Source organism: Monodelphis domestica, chromosome 3 (genome assembly GCF_027887165.1).
Source record: "Monodelphis domestica isolate mMonDom1 chromosome 3, mMonDom1.pri, whole genome shotgun sequence".
In the NCBI taxonomy this organism is placed as follows: Eukaryota; Metazoa; Chordata; class Mammalia; order Didelphimorphia; family Didelphidae; genus Monodelphis; species Monodelphis domestica.
The window spans coordinates 287,441,713-287,463,001 of record NC_077229.1 but is presented as its reverse complement, the minus strand read 5'-3'; the positions used below and the strand labels follow the sequence as shown (position 1 = coordinate 287,463,001).

The window sequence follows — 21,289 nt, the reverse complement described above, 5'->3', positions numbered from 1 at the left end:
AAGGAAGTCTGGGGAGACTGCAGAGCTCAGGGGAAAATCTTGAAAGGTACATGTAGTACATATAATAGAGTAGAAAATCTTCTTGGCAAGATGACAGACCACTAATGCTATACTAACTCTTCATTGTTACCCAACCCTAGTTCACTGAGTTTATGTATGCAGAGTCTCAATTTGTGGTCATGTTGGTTTATAGGAATTTCTGTTTTAAGTGCACATAAATGATAACACAAAATCAGGTTAGGTTTAGGAAAACCATTTATTGAAGGTCAGCATTTATGAATAGATACATATTTTAAACAAAAGCAATGGTCCTGCCATCCTTTGTTTCTCATAAGACATCTTTACAAAAGAAAATCAGTAATTGTTAATTTTTAAAATTCTGATAATTATAGTTTTTGTTGTTGAGGAATGAAACAAGAGTGGATCTCTTTTAAGACATTTTAGCACCTCTGTCCTTATGACCACAAACCGTATTGTTACTACCTTTCATAAACTCAATAAGCTTACTTGCCTCATGAATCTATGATGGTAAGTTTTATCACTTACATCAGAGCAGTGTGACTCTGTAGGCCTGGGAAGCTGAAATTCTAGACCTGTCTCTATCATTCATTAATACTCAACCTCTATCTCCAACCCACAATCTGGTTTGACATAATCAAGTTGACATATCCTCATAGAATATACATCCTAGCTTAGGTTTTACATAGGGGTGGGCTAATAATAGGTAATTTTCTTTTCTAGGTTGTCCATTTGGCCGCTAGGAGTACTGAATTACCAGAGAGACACTATTTTAGACGTTAATGACATTTTTTTCCTTTGTTGTTCCCATCATTCTCATCCCAGATGACTAAGTCACTTTAATACTCACTCAACAAACTGCATGTTTATGATAATTCTGGAATAAAACTCTAGGAGTTTGGACTCTGCTAAATCAGAAACATGTAACACATTAGGGCTCATTAATAAGTAGTTCTTGATTTGAGATCAGTGGTAAAAGCATGATGAAAGGAGATTTGAGGCAGAATTTAGATGTTGGAGGTCTCCTGTAGCAGATAAATTAAATTCAATCTTATATAGTTTACACTATAGGAGTGTCTTAAAAAAATTCATGTTTATTAAAAATTTAGACTTTTAACAATTTTTGTTAAATCTGAAGTTCATCTCTCCACTAGTCTAAATATAATGACTGATTAATATTGGTATAGTGCTTTAATAATTTATAGCACACCTTCACATGTATCCTCTCATTTGATTCTTTCAACATTGTATGAGGTAGGAAGGTCAGGTATTATTTATCACCATTTTATAGATGTGAATACTTAAGTTTAGAGAATAAGACTAGTCCCAGGGCACATAGAGACAGTGTGCCAAGCCTTGTCTTATTACTCCTAGATCCTATGCTCTTATAATGATGCCACTCTGCTTGTTGTATAGATATTCAACATTAACACTAGATATTACTCTCTTTTCCTTCTCAAGCAGAGTGGTATCAATAGAAAGATCACTTAATCTGTTTGTTTTAAGAAGAAGGAAAAGGCATATCGATCCTCTATCTTTACCAAGAAAACCCCATGACAAGTATGGTCCAATGGCTATAACTGAACATCAACCATAATAGAAAGATAAGGAGTTAGGAGGCTTTTGGGTCTTAGCTCTGTTAAGAATAATCTTAGACAAGTTGAAAGCCACTTTTCTATGTTTCCTTTCATGTAAAAAAAAGGGGGTGGGGAGTGGTTTTTACTTATATCACCTTTCTAAGTTCTCTCCTAAACTAATTAGATTTCTAACAAATGACCCAGTTTTGGATAACTCAGAATCTTTTCTTTTTCTTTTACAATTTATCTTAAGAATTCTAACGAAAAAGAAGTTATATATAACTCATCTAGGCTTTTCAGTAAAGGAAAACTAACTTCCCCAAATGAGATTTTGGACTACCCAGGTTTCATTTCTTTGTAGTCTTCTCAGTTCCCATATACCCTTCCAATATTTTTAAACATGTGTTAAGTTCTAAAGGTGATAGAAGAATAGGAACCAGGCCTCTAAAGAAATGGTACTCATTTTTCTTCTTTAAGTTTCCATACTATAAATAGTCCTTATATAGAAGGAATAAGCAGAAAGGACCATTTCTCATTAGAACTACTAATCCAAAACTTAGCTGAATAAAATCTTACCCTAAGGAGTTGAATGAATTGTCTTCATAAATCAATATACCTTTTTAGTTGAAAAATCAACCTGGTATGGGCTTTGCTTCAAAAAAAATTCTGTTCAAACAAGATATTTTTTACATGTAAAATGTCAGGCCATAATATTTTAGCACTTATTTACATTATAGGAATCTCCTAACAATAATTAACATTAACCACCAACTTTTCAAATATATTCTGCTTATGATAGATACATATTTTTAAAAATGAAAGCATTAAGAATACATTCCTATTACAGTATTTATTTTGTTACAGTATTAAGTAACAGCATACAACTTAAAGGGATATTGTTATCTACCACAATAGTTCCCTCTCTCATTTCCATTAAAATTTTGCATTCATAATAACATCTTAGAACCTAGAATATAAGAATTAGAAACTACTTTCAGGTTTTTCTTAAATACTTAACTCATTCAATTTTTAAAAATATATAAAGCGATTTGATGGTTATCACTGTCAGTCTTGTTGTTTACTATTAATCTATGGCACTATTCCTGCAAAAATTCATCTGATTTCCCAACAAGAACAACTCCCCCCTTTAACATGCCCTGTATGGTTATCCACCTTAAACCTCCTGGCTGATATAATTATTACTACTAAATATCAGGAAATCTCAACAGGAGACTATGAATATAAATCACCAAAGGGATAATATAGTGGTTTTTAAATTTCCAGATAAACACAATAACAGACACACACAAACATTACAGGTTTGTTATATCTGTGCTTTTCTTGAAGGCCAAAGATACCTCTTTAATTGTTAAAGCAGTATCTTAATATACTGAATCCATGGAAAATCTTTTCTCCTCTTAGGATAATTAGGTGCTATTTGAATGATTCATATATTCTAAAAGTGACCGGTCTAGGACTCTTCGGATCAGAGCTTCTTCTATTACATTAAAATCCTGAAATAGAGAAAATACTTATAAGTTAGCAAAATGATAAGATACATTTTTTTAAAAAATAGCTTTATCTTTTCATTCTAATCTATCCTATGAGTACCACTAGTTCAGAATGTCAAGTAAATATCAAGCCAATTAATTAGCAGTCATCAAGGCTATATACTAGCATTCACACACAAAAAATGCATATAATCCATAGGGCAAGGGAAAAGCTAGAATGATTCACTGGCCTTCAGTAGTGCTACTGAATGCTATTTTGGGTTGTCTGAATGTCAAACACTTTCAAAAGAAAACAAACTCCCAAACTCTCCATATGCCCTATTATGAGTCAAACCTGGAGCTGAATCCTATTAAGTTAGTGATCTCTAAACTAAGGCATAAGGCTAAAAAACTATCAAAATCCAAAGTAAAAACACGCAAAAAAAAATGTTTTGGGTCTCAGTTTTTGGCTTCACTAGTTTGTAAACTCTTCCTGCTGATGTGAATCAGCATCTTCTCAATAACACAAGGATTTAAGACACTTAAAATGACTTGCTGAAAAGACAAATAAAAAATAAACAAAAACAAACATAAAAAACAATTAGTATGGGGGCATGTAGGTGGCTCAGTAGATCGAGCTAGGCAAAAATTTTAAAAAGAAAGCTGCTATGTATCAGGCCACGATTTGAACCCAGGTTTTACTGACTCCAAAGCTATTCACTTCTCTAGTCAAAAAAAAAAAACAAACAAAAATTATATATATATGTACATATATATACACACACATGTGTGTGTAAGTATAATAAACATATACATATGTATGCATATATAACAACATTTTTCGTGGTAAGTAATGAGCTAGAAACAAAGCTAATGCCCATTAACTGGAAAATTGCTCAACAAATTAAGATATTAATTTAATGGAATATTATCACACAATTAAAAATATGAAGAATCCAGGGAAACTTGGGAGGACTTGTGTGAAGTGAAGTGAACAGAACCAGTACAATAATTTGCACAATGTCCACAATAAGATGAAGCAAAACAAAAGTCAAAGAATGCAATGATCAATCATGACTTCAATGAACTGTCAATGAAGCACATTTTCCTCCTCTCACCAGGGAAGTGGTGGGCCACAGAATGAGGTCAGACATGATCAAGGTTGATTTATTTTGTTTAGATATACTTTGTTGTTGTGAGGAAGAGTTCAATTGGTAGAAGAAAGAGGGTTAATCACTGGAAAGTGAAAGCAGCATTTTAAAGGATCAATACATTTAATTTTAATTTTTAAAAATGGGTAGCATTTAATTTAAAAAAATGGGCAGCTGGGTAGCTCAGTGGATTGAGAGCCAGGCCTAGAGACAGGAGGTCCTAGGTTCAAATCTGGCCTCAGACACTTCCCAGCTGTGGGACCCTGGGCAAGTCACTTGACCCCCATTGCCTAGCCCTTACCACTCTTCTGCCTTGGAGCCAATACACAGTATTGACTCCAAGACGGAAGGTAAGGGTTTAAAAAATAAATAAATAAATAAAAAATAAAATTAAAAAAATGAAATAGGAGGCTTAGAAAAATAAGGTATCTAAAATAATGATAACAAGGATTTATACTGGGATTTAAAGCATATAAAGTATGCTATCTCATTTGATTCCCCAAACTCTTATAAAGTGGATGCTATGATTTTATGTATGAGAAAACAAATTTAGAGACCTTAAGTGAATTGCCCAGTGCCCTGTGGTATTTTTTTTTTAACCCTTACCTTATATTGACTCCAAGACAGAAGAGTGGTAAGGGCTAGGCAATGGGGGTTAAGTGACTTGCCCAGGGTCACACAGCTGGGAAGTCTCTGAGGCCAGATTTGAACCGAGGACCTCAGGTCACTAGGACTGGCTCTCAATCCACTGAGCTACCCAGCTGCCCCATCTGTGGTATTATTTGAACTTGGGTCCTCCTGACTCCAAACCAAACATTGTGTCATCCTCTGTGTCACCCAGTTGTTCTTAGGAGCTTGTCATACCTCACTTACAGAGCTATGAGGCTCAGATGAAACCCAGTAAACCACTAAAAAAGGGGGAGCGCTCGCCCAGTTTGGTCAGATGGGGATATTTGAAATGGATGAAGTATGTTTTTTATAAGGGTGTAGTAAATATTACAGTGCCTAAACCTTCAGACCGTTTTCTTTCCCAAATTTTGTCTGACTAGGAAAAAATATTTAATTTAATTACCATAAATTTAAGAAAAAAAGATGAGGTTATTTACTTACAATGAATTCATCATAAAACATTGTGTGTCTGATTTGCAGGTGCCGGATCAAACTGTCACTGGAGTTGCGTGACTCTCCATTAGGTATAAAATGACAAAGCGGACAGAACTGTAAACAAACATAAAGGGCAATATTGGGAAACTGACAGAGCTATTAGTGCTAGATTAGAGAAACATGAAACTGTAACAAAATGTACTTTAATTCTGAGTGTTTATTTTGGGATCCCTTCATTTAGGATTTCTGATATCAGAACAGCATGTCCATTCCAGTCATGCCTCAATGAATGTCACACTTAATCTACCCTCTCAGGCAGTTCACAGATGATGATGGAGAGGAGAGGGTAAAGAGCTCCTATCTGGAGATACTTAGAGTGGAACTATTAAAAGGTTACTGATAGACATCCTAGGAGATAATAAAAGTTTCACTATTTACTTCACAGGATTATGGGAAAAAACACTTTGCAAAACTTAAAACACCACCTAAATGCAAATTAGCACAATTATTTTAAGTTGCCTTCTCTTTGAAGGTCTGGCAGAAAAAAAAATAAAACTAAGATTTGCTAGCCAACCCCCCCAAAATTAATTAATTAATTAAGAATATTTCCCCATGATTACATGATTCATGTTCTTTCTGTCCCCTCTTCTCCTTCCCACTCACAGAGCCGACAAGCAATTCACTGGATTATACATGTGTCATTGTTTAAAACCAATTTTCATACTATTAATATTTGCAATAGTGATCATTTAAAGTCAAAATCCCCAATCATATACCCATTGAAAACATGTGATCAATCATGTTTTTCTTCTCTGTACTAGCCAACTTTTTAAGAGGAAAATTCCTGGTAGATTAGAGTAGAATTTTCAGAAAAATATTATGTGCAGCTGCTCCCCCCCCACCTTTTTCTGTCTCCTCACCTCCCTATTCCATCACTCCTTTTTCTTTTCATATCTTCTCTTCCTTTTATTTCCATGAAATTTTCCTCTCTATAGTTTAATTTCATGTATTTCTTCTCTTCTTTCTTTCAGATTGCCAATGCCCTTCAGTTTTCTACCTTTCTTCCCTTTCAAGTACCTGATTTCCAACTGTGTTTGCTTATTTTTTTCCCCCTCCTTTTGCTCCATTGGGTATAAATGAATTCTCCTGCCTTCACTCTTACTTTTGTCCAAGAGTTCTTAATGTGGGGTCCATGAACTTGAGAGTTTTGTTTTGGGCAATTTGATTCTTCTAAAAAATGTTTTATCTTTTCCAATTGCACATGAAAACAATTTTTATATTCATTTTCTACAATTTTGTGGTGGTCTAATTTCTCTCCTTTCCTTCCTCTTTGAGAAGAAAAGCAATTGGATACAAATTATACATGTGCAGTCATGCAAAACGCACTTCCACATTACTCATGTTCACACACACATACACACAAAAAACAAACACAAAACCAAACAATATACGCCACCAAGAAAAATAACAAAACAAAACAAAAAGTATGCTTCAGTTTACATTTAGATTCTATTATTTCTTTCTTTGGGAGTGAATAGCATTTTCATGAATTTATTTTTAAAAATATTTTGACAACTTCTTTTCAACATAATTGGTTTCCTTTGTAATCTTATAGTTCTGTGTTTAAAAACATTATTTGGAGAAGAGGTTGATCAAACTATCTGAGGGGTTGATGACACAAAAAAGATTCAAGCCCTGGTGAAATCAGATTTATTGTTCTGAGGACTTCATTTGCCCATGACTTCGGCTCCACTGAAGACCCTGTGGGACAAGGAATCTTTCCTATACAACTGGCCCTGAGTGACTGATAGAAAAGGTATCGGGGCAAGAGGAAAGATTCCAAAGGAGCAAAAGAAAAACAAAAGTAAAAAAAAAATCTTACTAATATCATCACAAAAAATAGGTTACAGAGAAAACATAAATGACTACTGACCCATATGTCTACTCTACCATTTATTCAAAATCATTACGTGACTAAATTATATATGAAGGGCTTTTTCATGAAGGGATTGTAGAGAATGAGCAACTGACATCAATAATGGATCATGGGGAGCAGCTGGGTGGCTCTGTGGATTGAGAACCAAGGCTAGAGATAGTAGGTCCTGGGTTCAGATATAATCTCAGACACTTTCTAGCTAGACTCAACATAACTTGACCCCTATGGTCTAGCTCCTACTGTTCTTCTGTCTTGGAACCAATACATAGTATTGATTTTAAACTCAAAAGTTCTTAAAAAAGGATCAAGTCTTTAAGATTTTGTACTTATTTGAAAGGTGTAGAGAACACAAGTTTTCATTGTTCAAAGAGATTTGGTGGAGTGAAATAATAGCTAACCAACATTTATAGAAGTGTTTAAGGTTTGCTAAATGCTTCTCATATATTTTCTCATTTGGTCCTTACAACAACCTTGTGAAGTGGGTCTTATTATTTTCCCCATTTCCCCAGGAAACCAAGAGGTCAGACATAGGATTTGAACTCAAATCTTCTTAACTTTATTTTTGGAGGTACTTAGAAGACATTTAAGAATTACTTTTCTAGCTGTGTAACTTTTTGTGGCTGACTAATTCTTCATGTAGAGAAGTCACCCTAGAGTTCAATAATGCTCAAATGTGCTCCTTTAAAAAAATAATGCAGTTTAGGTTTGGTGATAAGGTAAATATGTCATTAAACTCTAAGTTGTTGGTTAGTTGTCTCTGATTCTTCCTGATCCTATGGACCATATTGTTGATGAGGTTTTCTTGGCAAAGATACTAGAGTGGTTTGCCATTTCCTTCTCCAGTGGATTAAAGCAAACAGAGTAAGTTTTAGTGACTTGCCCAGGGTCACAAAGCTAATAAAAATCTGAGGCCAGATTTGAAATCAGGTCTTCCGGTCTCTAGGTCCAAAGCTCTGTCCACGGAGCCATCTAAATGCCCCTATGTAGGACTGCAAAAATTAAGAGTTTGATGAATGTTTGCATATAAAAAGTTAGATCTGTGTTGTTTGCTCTCTCATAAGGTAAAACAATTATAAGTTTTTTGATTAACTACATCCCCAACCAAAAAGAAATTTGCTCTTTGAAAGAAATTATGTGTTACATTAAATAGAATAATGATTAGCATCAAATTAGGGTCACATTTATATGTCAGTTGTCAACTAAAAGAACTTATTTGCACTGAAACTCATTCTCTATTAGAGAAAAAGAATGTTCTTTAATTTCACAGGAACAAGAATAAATCTCATAAGAGAGGTTCAGGCTGACACAGGACAGAGTATACAGCTAGTAATCAAGCATACAGAATCTTAAGCTAACAATGAAAACTGACTATCAAAATAACGGGGTGGACAGAGATCCTATTATTCAGGAAGACCTGAATTCAAGTCTTGCCTTAGTCACTGGCTCGGGGAACATGGGCAAATTACCCAAACCTTCGATGCTTCAGGAAGCTCTCTACAATAATAAATGACACAGTGGCAGCTAGGCAGTCCAGTGGTTAGAGCTAGGCCTGGAGTCAGGAAGTCCTGGGATCTTGGGCAAGTCATTTAACCCTATGTGTGTAGCCCTCTTTACACTCTTTAGTGTCTTAGAATTGATACTAAGAAGATAAAGGTTTAAAAAATAAATAATAGAAAATTACACAGTGACTATTGATCCTTATGAATTGACAGTTTTTGTTTCTATACCTAGAATCCCACACACCAGTGAAATCAGATAAATAACCTCTCATAAATTTTTTTTAATCACAAAGACAACCCTAATTAATGAATCTGCTAATAATGGTTTCTTGCTTAGATAGAATAAACATAAAGGAACAGAAAAACATACCACTGGCCTCCTTTCTGATCTGTGATAAGTGAGACAATGGTTAAGCAAGCTATCTTCATCCAATTCTCTCTCACAAAATGGACATGAACATCTGGAATAAAAGATACAACTATAGTGTAGTAAGCGCATAAGCAGAAATAGCCAAATACATTAGGGTCTAGTCCTAGCCCTGACATTGACTTTACATTTGATCAGTTACTTAAGCTAAAATATGCCCCAGTTTCCTTATATGTAAAATAGATATAAGAAAATTTCTCTCCTAAATTTTCTAAAGGCATATGAGCAGAATATAATAAAATACAGTAAGAAAAATTTTAATCTTCTAAGAAGAAAATTACTATTTGTGTATGGCTCATCACCTACAAAACCAAGCAATATACCCATCTCTACTATTTAGCTGAGTTATCTTCCATGACCCAAATATTCCCTTATGATTTCTGTATTATTTCTTCATGTGGAAAACTAAAATTTTATTGTTTATATGAATATATAGCGAATGATACAAATCAAGGATTAAAGAGTCTGTGATCAATTTGTTCAAGATGGCATCAGGGCACACAACCAGATACCAAAGAGGGAACCCTAAGTCTTCTCAAGAAGACTTTTGGATTATCTATTCTAAAACACTGATCACAGAACATTCAACAATATATGCCTGTTGATTTAATAGAATTTCAAAGGTAACATCCTAACAAAATATGTTTTTGTTCTAGAAACCTAGTTTATTATTTTAATTTTCTCTTTTATTACTATGAACTTGATAAGCATTCACAAACATAAATATTTCTACATTCAGAGAACAGAAAACATTTAGTGTATTATTAACTAATTAAGAAGTAAAATCCAATTTACTTCAGTTTTTGAATGTTAAAAGCGGCAGCTACCGATCCATTCTTTTAAAAGCCAGTTCTATTGCTGAAAAGATGTACAGTGTATTTTTTTTTTTTGAGTAAAGGCTATTTGCTATTTAAAGAAACCCAATAGCAAGTCTCTTTGTAAAGGGAAGGCTCCATTGTAATGCAAATAATCACTCTAAAATTTCTCAGTATTATAAGCCAAGGTTTTCTTAAAAATAGAACTCAGCTGAGTTCCCAAGGTGATGTGAGGGTGTTCAAAAAATTAGCTGAGTATTAATGTTCTGACTTTACTTCGTGGCCACAAGAATTGACATCTCATCAGAACACAACATGTTCAGCTTTCATCATTTCCTTGATGATGGAGTCCAGCTTTTTCAATTATTCTGACAAGTCTAAACCACTCTTCCAATCAGAGGAATGAAAATATGAACTTTTTGGGAAAATGTACTAAAGTCAATTACATCTCCATTGCAAAAAACTGCCTGAGGGGAAAAAAGGGTCCACCAGGAATGAATATTCAGTTAATCTCAAGAGTACTGTATGGCATTTAGGATACCAACCATTTACCAGTCTTTTCTTTAAAAATGAAGAGAAATATAAGAGAGAGAAACAGGAAAAGAAAAGAACAACTTTTAAACTATGATCTGCAAAATGAAAATCTGGGTCCAAATGCAGTAGCTGAGTAGCTTAGATAGTTGGTCACAAGGTTCAGTTCTGCAATCTATTTCTGGTTCTTCCTCAATTTAACAGCTTCCTCTTATGGAAATTGATGGGGGGCAGAGATCCATTCTCTACATTTGTAAAAGGGAGTCAGCAAAATGTGTTCACTTGCTAGATACTGGCAGCTAGGTAGCACAATAGATAAGAGCCCTGGGTCTGGAATCAGGAAGACCTGAGTTCAAATATGACCTTAGATACTTACTATAACTGTGTTACCCCGGATACTTTGGTTTGCCTCAGTTCTTTCAACTGTAAAATGAGGATAACAACATTTGCTTGGCAAGGCTCTTGTGAGGATGAAATGAGGCAATATTTATAAAGCATTTAGCATAGTGCCTACCACATAGTACGAGCTATATAAATTCTTATTCCCTTTTCTCCCTCTGCCCACAACTTGACCACATGATTACCAAAAGCAAATGATACAGCTACTTGCAAGTAATAATTCCTAACATTCTTATAACTTGTTAAATTTGCTTTGCATAATTTCATTGAATCTAACAACCCCACAAAGATTTTGTTGTTCATTCATTTTCAGTCCCATTTGGCTCTTCATGACCCTTTTTGGGTTTTCTAGAGTGGTTTGCCATTTTCTTCTCCAGATCATTTAACAGATGAGGAAACCGAGGCAAAAATGTTAAGCAACTTGCCCAAAATCACACAGTTCCTAAGTGTCTGAAGCCAAATTTGAACTCAAGCCTTTCTGCATCTAGATTTGATGCTCTCTCCACAGTACCATTTACCTTCCCAATGAAGAAGATATTGCAGGTATTTATGAGGAAATAGAGGGTAAATTGGCATAATATTAAAAAACAACTGAAATTCAATAAATTAATTAAACTTTCATAAATACAACATTCATTAATAAATTTCATGTAATTGAAACATTTTACCTTGTTATTTCTCTGAGCTCTTGAAGAGGTCCATATTTTTCTATATATTTCTGACAAGTCCTTATATGAGCTCTCATTTCACTGAGACATACCTATGTAAAAAGATTTTAAATAAATCTGTTGTTGCAAGGAAGTTGTTAGAAGTATTTCTGATGGTCCAGTTTATGACTCTCTTAATTTTGCATCACAAGAAGCCACCCAACAACTGAAAAAACAAACAACCCAGTGTTTTTAGTATATGGAGACCTGGTTCAAGTCTCAGTTCTGTTGCTGACTAGCTGAATGGCCTTAACGGAGTCATTTACCAATTTGACCCCCAGGTTTCTTTTTTAAAGTCTTTACCTTTTGTCTTAAAATCAATACTGCGTATTGTTTCTAAGACAGAAAAGCAGAAAAGGCTAGGCAAATGGGGTTGAATGCCTTGCCCAGGCTCATACAACTAGGAAGTGTCTGAGGTCACATTTGAATCCAGGACCTCCTATCTTTAGGACTTATTCTTTATCCACTGAACCATTCAGCTGCACTTGAAGTTCAGTTTCTTTTGTAAAATAAGGGATCAAGCTAAATTATCCCCATGGTCCTTTTAAGCTCTACAAACAGACTGGACCACATTAATTACCCTGAGGTAAGATTAAAAACTAAAACTAAAACCCTTATGTGAAGATTGAATTTAGCTATCTCCGGATTGTAACAATGAAGATACTTAGCTCTTCCTTTATTGGGAAGATTGAATTGTAATCCACCATTTATTTTTTTATTTTAATCTACAAAAAGGTGATAACTCAGTATTTTAAGTAAATCTACCCATTTTAACTACAAAAGGTGTTAAGTAACTACAAAAGGTGAACTAACCAAAGAAGGTGTGAACTAAAGGGTGGGCCATCCTGGAGAGGAGGGCCTGCTGTGATCAGTAGACACAAGAGGTGACACAAGAGAAAAAGATCTTTAAAAGAGGACCAGAGGCCAGAAGAAGATATTTAAAGACAGACAGACACTTGAGGAGCGACTGGAAGACAGACACCCAGACGTCTTTCTTTCCATTTAAATGGTCATTGTTGATTGACTTAGTGACCCTGCATGCTCTCTCTCTCTCTCTTTCACTATCTTCCCTCTATTATAAATAAAGTACCATAAATTCCATTTACTTTAGTAATTCATTTTGGGATTTAGAAACTAAATCCCTGGCGACCACCTTATTATTATATTTCAGTCTCAACCACAAATAAATTTAACAGTTATTTAACCATGTAGGCTGTGATGAAATACCTTCAATATTCTTAATTTTCCTAAACTTTTTCATTACTGTGACTATCTCTAGGTCAGCTTTTAATAGCTTATTTTGATCAGCTGTAGAGGTAAGTTCAAATTTGGTTTGATAAACACAGCTGTTTTAATCTTAGCAACAGGGCCCTAAGGTCCTAGCTGGGAGAGCTGTTTCTAAATCTCCCTTGCTTAGGGAACAAATAGCCCAATTACCAGATCCTCACTGGCAATGAACTACAGCTATGGCTTCGGGCAGCTGGAAAACCTTTACACAATTGTACATCTTTAATGTCCATTGTTGATAAACCTGTAATGATTTACTGGACACCCCCATTGGATAATTCAGATTTAATATTATTTACAGATGGTTCTTCATTTATGAGAGATGGTGTGTGCTATACAGGAGTTGCAGTAGTTAATGAATTTGAAATTCTGTGGTCAGCTTCCTTACCCTCAAATGTAAGCACACAAGGTACAGAACTTACAGCATTAAAACACGCCTGTATCATTGCAAAGGATGAGTCACAATCTACACAGACTCCCACTACACCTTTGGTATATGTCATGCTATTGGCATGCTATGGCTTCAAAGAGGATTTTTAACCTCATCTGGAAAATCTATAGTTAATGCAGAAATTATTAATGAAGTTCTTTCTGCTCTCCAGCTGCCCGAAGCCATAGCTGTAGTTCATTGCTCTGCACATTCAGGTGGCAATGACCCTGTCTCTAGGGGAAATGACCAAGCAGATTCTGCTGCAAAGCTAGCGGCCACAAAAGGGCCTGAATTAATTTTAACATTAACAACCACTGATGACTTAAATTTATCACTTTTCTATAATGAAAATGAAGTGGAAAAATATAAACAAAAATTTAAAGCAAAACAGATTGATGGAGTATGGGTGTCATCTGAAGGAAAACCCTTGCTCCCTACGAGTTTTTATCAACAAATTTGCCAATCTATTCATTAAAAATGCTCATTTTGGCACCCAGGACATTGTGAACTCTGTTAAAAGAGTATGGATAGCCCCTGGTATAACTACTATAGCCTCTAAAGTATGTACAGCCTACCCTACTTGCCAGGCCTTTAATCAATACGCCTTTTGTGGAAAAGCCTTTGGTGGATGTCTTCTTGCCTACACGCCATTTGAACATTTACAAATTGATTTTATCTCTATGCCAAAAGGCTGGACAGTATAAATTTTGTCTGGTCATAGTCGATCAACTGACCAGGTGGACTGAAACATTCTCTACTGCTCGGGTCACATCTGCTTTTGTTGCCAAAGTCCTTTTAAAAGAAATTATTCCCCGCTTTGGCCTGCCAGCACATATTGACTCGGATAGAGGAACTCATTTTACTGATTCAGTCTTATCACAAATTTATTCATATTTGGGGATAATTCCTAAATTTCATACACCATATTATCCCCAGAGCTCTGGTCAAATTGAACGAATGAATAAAGAACTTAAAACTATGAATCGAAAATTGTGCATGGAGACTCATTTGAAATGCCCTGAAATTAGACCTCTGGCCCTATTTTATCTCAGAAGCAGACCCAGAGGTGATTTACACATCTCACCATTTGAGATGCTATTTGAACATCCACCTATTCAGGCACAAGCATTTATCCCTGCCTATACCTCATTATTAGAAGGGGATACAAGCTACATATATCAGACAATTACAAACAAAATTGCGAGAACTCCATGACTCTGGAGCAGCTGTTCAAGCAGGCCCCATAGACTTCTCACTTCATGATTTAAACACAGGTGATAGTGTGTATATAAAGAATTTCAAATGTACTGGGTTGACTGAACCTAATTATGATGGACCTTTCCAAGTCCTATTAACTACACCGACAGCTATTAAAATTGGGGAGAGGGACTCATGGATTCAATGTAGCCATGTAAAACGAGTACCCTCTGTTGATAATGAATAATTGACTATATTGATGGTATTTAACTATTGACTATAAGACTTCCCTATTGATGGATCTGTACTATTTTATTGTACTTTATTTGTGCCATACAGTATTTTTTTTCTTTCTCTCATTTTTGGAATTTGAAGCACATGTAATTGTATTGAAAAGATTTTCTTTTAACTATTTTTGATTTTTGCAATAAGCTAAGATATCCATTTGTTTAGCATAAAAATGCATGCCTCAAAGCTTTATACTATGGAAATTTCCATTTATTGATAAATATTATGGGACTATCATTAATGATTGTGTCTGATTCTAGGGATCAAAAAAGGAGCACAGATTTTATCTTCGTAGTGCCATAGAATCACAGATTTAACCTGAAAAGTGTCAACAGAGCACACAGGTCAACAGGAAACCAATCCATGTGGGAATGATGAACTTTTATGCCAATATGAAAAGACTTGAACCTAGTGTGAGACTCGAGGTTGCGGCACTTGACATATGTTAAGACGCAGGACTCCTTGAACTCCACTCCTTGTAAAATACGTTCTATGAAAGTAGCTAACAATTGGCTAGTCTAGCTCCCCTGTCCCTGAGAAATGACAAAAGATCAGACTTAAGGAACTATACTTCCCTTTGTACACAAAAATCTAGCCTTTTTTACTTCTTAAGATATGGCAACTTCCTGTACTCCTGACTCGCAATGGGTAAATAAAATATTACTGTATTCTGTCCTACAGACTTGTGGAATAAAAATTACTTTAATTGGACCCTTAATATCTTCCCTCTATTGTAAATAAACTACCATAATTTCCATTTACTTAAGTAATTCATTTTGGGATTTAGAAATTAAATCCCTGGTGACTACCTAATTAATATATTTCAGTCTCAATCACAAATAAATTTAACACTTACCTTCAAATAGAGTATTGCTTCCAAGGCATAAGAGTGATAAGGGGTAGGCAATGGGGGTTAAGTGACTTTCCCAGGGTCACAAAACTATATACCCAGGACCTATTATTCTCTGGGCCTGGCACTATCCACTATCCACTGTGAAATCTAGATGCCCCCCCATTTTAAAAAGAATGCTTTCATGATAACAATACAATCTGAATTATTGTACTATGAAAATTTTGAAAACTTTGCTTAAAAATTAGAACGACCTAATCCTCAATGTATTACTTTGACCTGTTCATATATCCCTTGAAGTTCAATTTTACTTTATTTAAAAAAATTTTTTTAATAAGGCCATAGCAAGTGAATAGGAACCTTATACATACACTCCTGGGTAAGACAAAAATATGGTGGATTCTTAATATGCTCAGTATCATCCTATGGATTCATAATACTTGCCACAATAACTCCATCAAGATTATGCTCAAAAGATGGTTAATGCATTATATTTGGACCAGTAAACAATAAAGAACCTTTCTCATTAAGGATATCATACATTTAGCAATCCTATCTATAAGGGACCTGTTGCTACATAGCAGATAAATGAATAAATGTTTCATAAGATGCAGATAAAAATCTTGTGTCAAAGGAAACTTCACACACAAAGTCATGGTATAGGGATGGGTTGATTCTGTGCTTTTCTTTCCTCAAAGCTACAAAAATTAAACCTCAAAAACCCAAATAGACAATGTGAAAGGATGTGGCAATTTCCTGATACAGCTAAATTGAAAAGAAATGATGAAGACAAAACAGACACATGTTTTCCTAATATCCATTTTAGAGACAGACACAAAAGCAGGGGAGGTGAGAAGGGGAGAATCAGTTTACCTTAAAACAAATTTATTCTAGGAGGCAGCTGTGAGTAAGGGTTAAAAAAAAAAAGGAAGAAACAAGTTTAGGATAAGAACCAAAGCAAGGGTCAGGTGCAGTAAGTATATCCAGCTAAAGGATGAGAGAATGGGAATAAAGGCCAAAGGAGGAATGGCCAATGGTATTAAAATCTTTACTTAACTATAGAAAAAAATAAAAAGAAAAGCAGTAAATAGAAAAAAGACGTATGATGGGAATGAAGAGAATGGGACTTCAAATGGTGCCTGAATAAAAATGGAAGAGTAGAAAGCATTCCGGCTGGGGTATTAGAGGATTTGAGTTCAAATACCAGCTCTGACACTTACTACCAAATAACTTTGGATAAGTCTCTTAATCTCTCTGAGACTAGACTAGATGGCCTCTTAGCATCTCTTCTTGCTCTAAATCTATGCTCCTCAAAAGAATGATCCAAGACAATTCCAAAGGACCAAAAATTAAAAATGCTATCTGTCTCCAGAAAGAAGCATACTTTTTAAACTTTATTTTTCTCCTTTTTCGGGGGTGGGGAGGGTCTTTTCTTTTGTAACGTGGCTAATATGGAAATGTTTTGCATGACTCTAACCAATATCAAATTGCTCATTTTCTCAGTAATAGGGGAGTGGGGAAAAAAAGGTTAAACTTTTTTGATAGGGAATTGGGAAGTATCTAATGAAAAACATAAATGCATTAAAAAAAAATAAATCTATGATCCTACAAAAAAGGAAATCAGAACAAAAGCCCTGTTTTAGATTTGCTTGCTTTTCCTTGAACTCATTTGGATATATCTTTTGTTTTTAATGACTTGCCCAAGGTCATTCAGTTAAAAAGGGTCCAAAGCCACATTTGAACCTAGGAACTCCCATCTCTAAGCCTGGCTCTCAATCCAATGAGTCATCTAGCTGCCCCTGCAGTCTATCTTATTAAATGTTAACTGCTTCAGGTAAGATTTTATTATCTATAATAATTGAAGATTCAGAGAAAGGAAAGAAAAAAGAGGCAGCATGGGCAAGTGAAGGCATTTCTTCAAGAATGAGGAAACTTCACAAATTGGAAAACAGAGGACCCTCACAGAATCACAGAATTTCAGGGTTAGTAGGGATCCCAGTGGCCATCTGGTCCATCCCATATCTGAAAAGGAGCACAAACTATAACACACCCCTTCAAAATGGTTATTCAGTTATTGTTCAAAGACTTCCAATGAAGGCACACTCACTGTCTCCGGAAACACTCCACTTTAGGATAGTTTGACTTGTACCAGTTGATAAGCATTTATTAAGTAACTTCTGTGTGCCTGGCACTATGCTAGATACTAGGGATACAGACAAAATGAAAAAGTCTCTCCCCCAGCTACCTGAGAACATGTAAACATATAGGCTTATGCTAAATATTTTATCAATGAAAACCTGTATTAACCACCTACTAGGTGTTTAACATAGTAACACACTTACCTGCTAGGAACACAAAGACAAAAGTGAGACAAGTCTCTACCCTTAAGAAGTTTATAGATTCACCAGGGGGATAACATATGCCTATATAAATAAATGGAGAATGCATACAAAATCAATAAAAGATAATTTGTTGGGAGGAGCAAGGGAATTCTGGTAAATAGTTCAAAACTGGTTTTGGGGAGAAAAAATGGGTTCATAAATTTATTCTGCATTACTACCATTTCCCCCATCATTTCCACAGTATAAATATACTATTTTATATTTATTATATATGTATTATAAAATTTATAAAAAATGAAAATTTAACAATCTGTTTAATTTAAACTAGTTCAAGTGTCTCTAGCACACTCCTGGCAGGGAGGAAGGTGGCAGAGGAATTCAAAAAGGCTCCCTTGTAGAACATATTTTGAATTGAGTTTTGAAGTAAAAGGCTTGGAGTCAAGAGGACCTGACGTCAGAACTGATCTGAGACACTTCCTAGATATATGACTCTGGGTAAATCACTAAACCCAATTGCCTAGCCCTTGCCACTCTTCTGTTTTAGAATAGATACTAAGAAGAAAAAAAAGAATGAGACATCCAGTGCAAGGGCATTTAAGTTGGAGATGAAGTATCATGTGTGAGGAATAGCAAGTAAGTTTGGAGTTTATTGATTTGGGAAGTAACACAGCACTGTAATTTAAGAAAATCACTTTAGCAACAGCATGGAATTTTTCTTCTTTGAAACGTCTACTAAAACCATTAGCTCTTCTATATCACAGCCCTACACATACGTGAGGAGAGCTATCTTACTTACTGTGACCAAATTGTGCTCTTTTCCAGGTTACCTACTCCCCTCACTCTAGTTTCCAACAAGATTATCATTATGGCAAGGACTCAATCTATGTTTTTAAGCTTATCAATGTCCTTCCTCAATTATGGTGTCCAGATCTGAGTTCAATAATACAGATTATGGTCTGTCCACCAAGGCAGAGTATAGCAGAACCAACACCTTCCTATTACAGAAAGTTATGCATTCCATGATACAGCCCAAGACACATTAGGTTGTAGTATCATACTGCTGACTCAGAGCGAGCTTATAGTTCACTAAAACCTCCTGTATTTTTTAAACTGTTACCTAATCATGCTTCTTCCATTTCATACTTGCAAAGTTTGTGTCCTGAACCCAAATGTAAGATTTTAAATTCATCTTCTTGGATTCAACTCAATACTTTAGCCTGTAGAGATCTTTTTGCACCTGCCCTTCATCCAGTATTAGCTATTCCTTCCAACTTTGTGTCATCTGCAAATTTCATAAGCGTGCAATTGTACAGGTGCAATTCTGCCTTTATCCAAACCATGGACAAAAATGTTAAATACTGGCAAAGCACAGATCTCTGAAGCTCTCCATTGGAGACCTACTACTAAGCTGACATGGAATCATTAACATCTATTGAGTCCAGATATTCAACCAATCGATCCTTATAGATTATTGGTACCGGTATAGGTATTTCCAATACCTGTGTCCTGAGTGGATAGGCTGTTCTTTTGATTGTTGAGAAAAATTGCTTCTCTAAATAGTCTGAAAGAATTCTGGCTCAGGCCAGTTATATAAAAATATATTTATTGTAGGTATAAAAATTTTAGAGGAAGGGATAGTAAAAGGAAAATAGGTAGAAAGGTATTTCTTATATTATATAGGTTCCTATGCTAATAAATCTTAACTATAACCCCCAACCAATCTGGTCCATGAGGACTTCCTTCTTCTTTGACAGTCAAAACTATCCTTTCTTCCTATTTATCTAAATCCCCCAAATCCTTAACTATCTATACTAATCTAAATTTAAAACTTAGAAATAAGAAGAATAAGTCAGGTTTCTCTTTCCTGCTGCTCAGATGTGATTTCTAACTGGTCAAAGATTCCACTGCCTTCTCCATTCTAACAGGTCAGCCTTTATTGCCACCTATTGGAGCAGGTACAGGTACTGCACCCAACAATCTTTTTCTTTTCTCTTGCCTGATAAGATGGTTTATTGTTAGGATGTAAATTCACCAAGATTTTCCAAACTTGTAGTCGCTCTTCTTTGTTCAGCTTAGCCCCACAAAAAAGAATCATTAGATCAACTGCCTTTCTCAAGCTCCTTGAGAAAATTCTCTCCCATCAATCATCCCTGAGATTCCATTCAGATTTGAAGAAACCCAACTTATTAATGTCTCTTATGTATCTATCAATAAATTATGCTACTAAACTATTTCATAATGAATTCTTAATTAACGAATGTTTCTCTACACTAGGCACAAGAGGATAACGTCTGACACCTTGGTCTAGTCTATATATATATATATATATATCTTCATCTTTTCAGTAATAATATACTATTAACAAATGTTTTGCTAAAATCTAGATAAATTATATCTACAACATATTCATGATCTTCCCAATTAGTAATATTGCCATAAAGGAAAATAAAGTTAATATGGCATGACTTATTCTTGATGAAATTATGCTTGTTCTTTCTATCACTTTTTCATGTTCCAGGTGTTTCTAAACCATCAGTCAAACTTACTGACTTATAGACTGTACACTCCACCTTATTCTTTTTTATTAACATGATTTTCCCTAGTTCTTTCCTCATTCTAAGATCTTTTAACAATCATTGACAACGGCTTGGTAATGACATCAGTACCTATGGATGTAGCTCATGTTGACTAGGTGATTTCAATTTTAAACCAGGTGGCTTGGAAAAACTAAAAAGGAATCAATTCAAGAAACACTTAATTAAACAACTACTATCTACCCAGTACTATAACACAAAGCAAGCGGTCCCCAACCTCAAGGAGTTTATATTCTACTTAGATAAATATGTAAATTGAGAAGTACAAATAGTGTGTGTCTTAGCAAAATGGTTGGGGGGGGGGAGGGATAAAGCACTAACAAATGGGAAAATAAGGTCGAAGGTGACATGAACTAAACTTTGGAGATAGTTGAAGAATCTGAGATTAAGAAATGGAAAAGCATTCCAAACCTAAAGCAGTCTGTAGAAAGGCATGAAAGCAAGACAGAATTCGTGTATGGGAAAAAGGAAATGGGCTAATTTAACTAGAAGCAAAATGGATAAAGGAGAGCAATGTGAATTTCATAGCCTGGTAAGATTAGATCAAGCCAGATTGAAAAATTTTAAAGTTGCCATACACAAGGGAATGTCTATTTCTTCCAAGAGGTGAAAAGAAGTCACTCACTGTTCTTTCTCAATGAAGGTAG

The 21,289-nt window shown here is 35.1% G+C and overlaps 1 protein-coding gene across 1 annotated transcript in view; it reads right to left on the bottom strand.

Annotated features, from left to right (window-relative positions):
* Window positions 1-237: 237 nt before the first annotated feature.
* RNF125 (ring finger protein 125) overlaps window positions 238-21,289 on the bottom strand; it is a 32,347-nt gene continuing 11,295 nt past the window's right edge. Inside the window, exons 3-6 of the mRNA XM_001369261.4 lie at window positions 11,616-11,707; window positions 9,146-9,236; window positions 5,347-5,454; window positions 238-3,109 (exon numbers count right to left, since the gene is read on the bottom strand). Coding sequence (XP_001369298.2) covers window positions 3,023-3,109; window positions 5,347-5,454; window positions 9,146-9,236; window positions 11,616-11,707 — 378 coding nt within the window. The 3' untranslated portion in view covers window positions 238-3,022. The remainder of the gene's footprint in view (window positions 3,110-5,346; window positions 5,455-9,145; window positions 9,237-11,615; window positions 11,708-21,289) is intronic.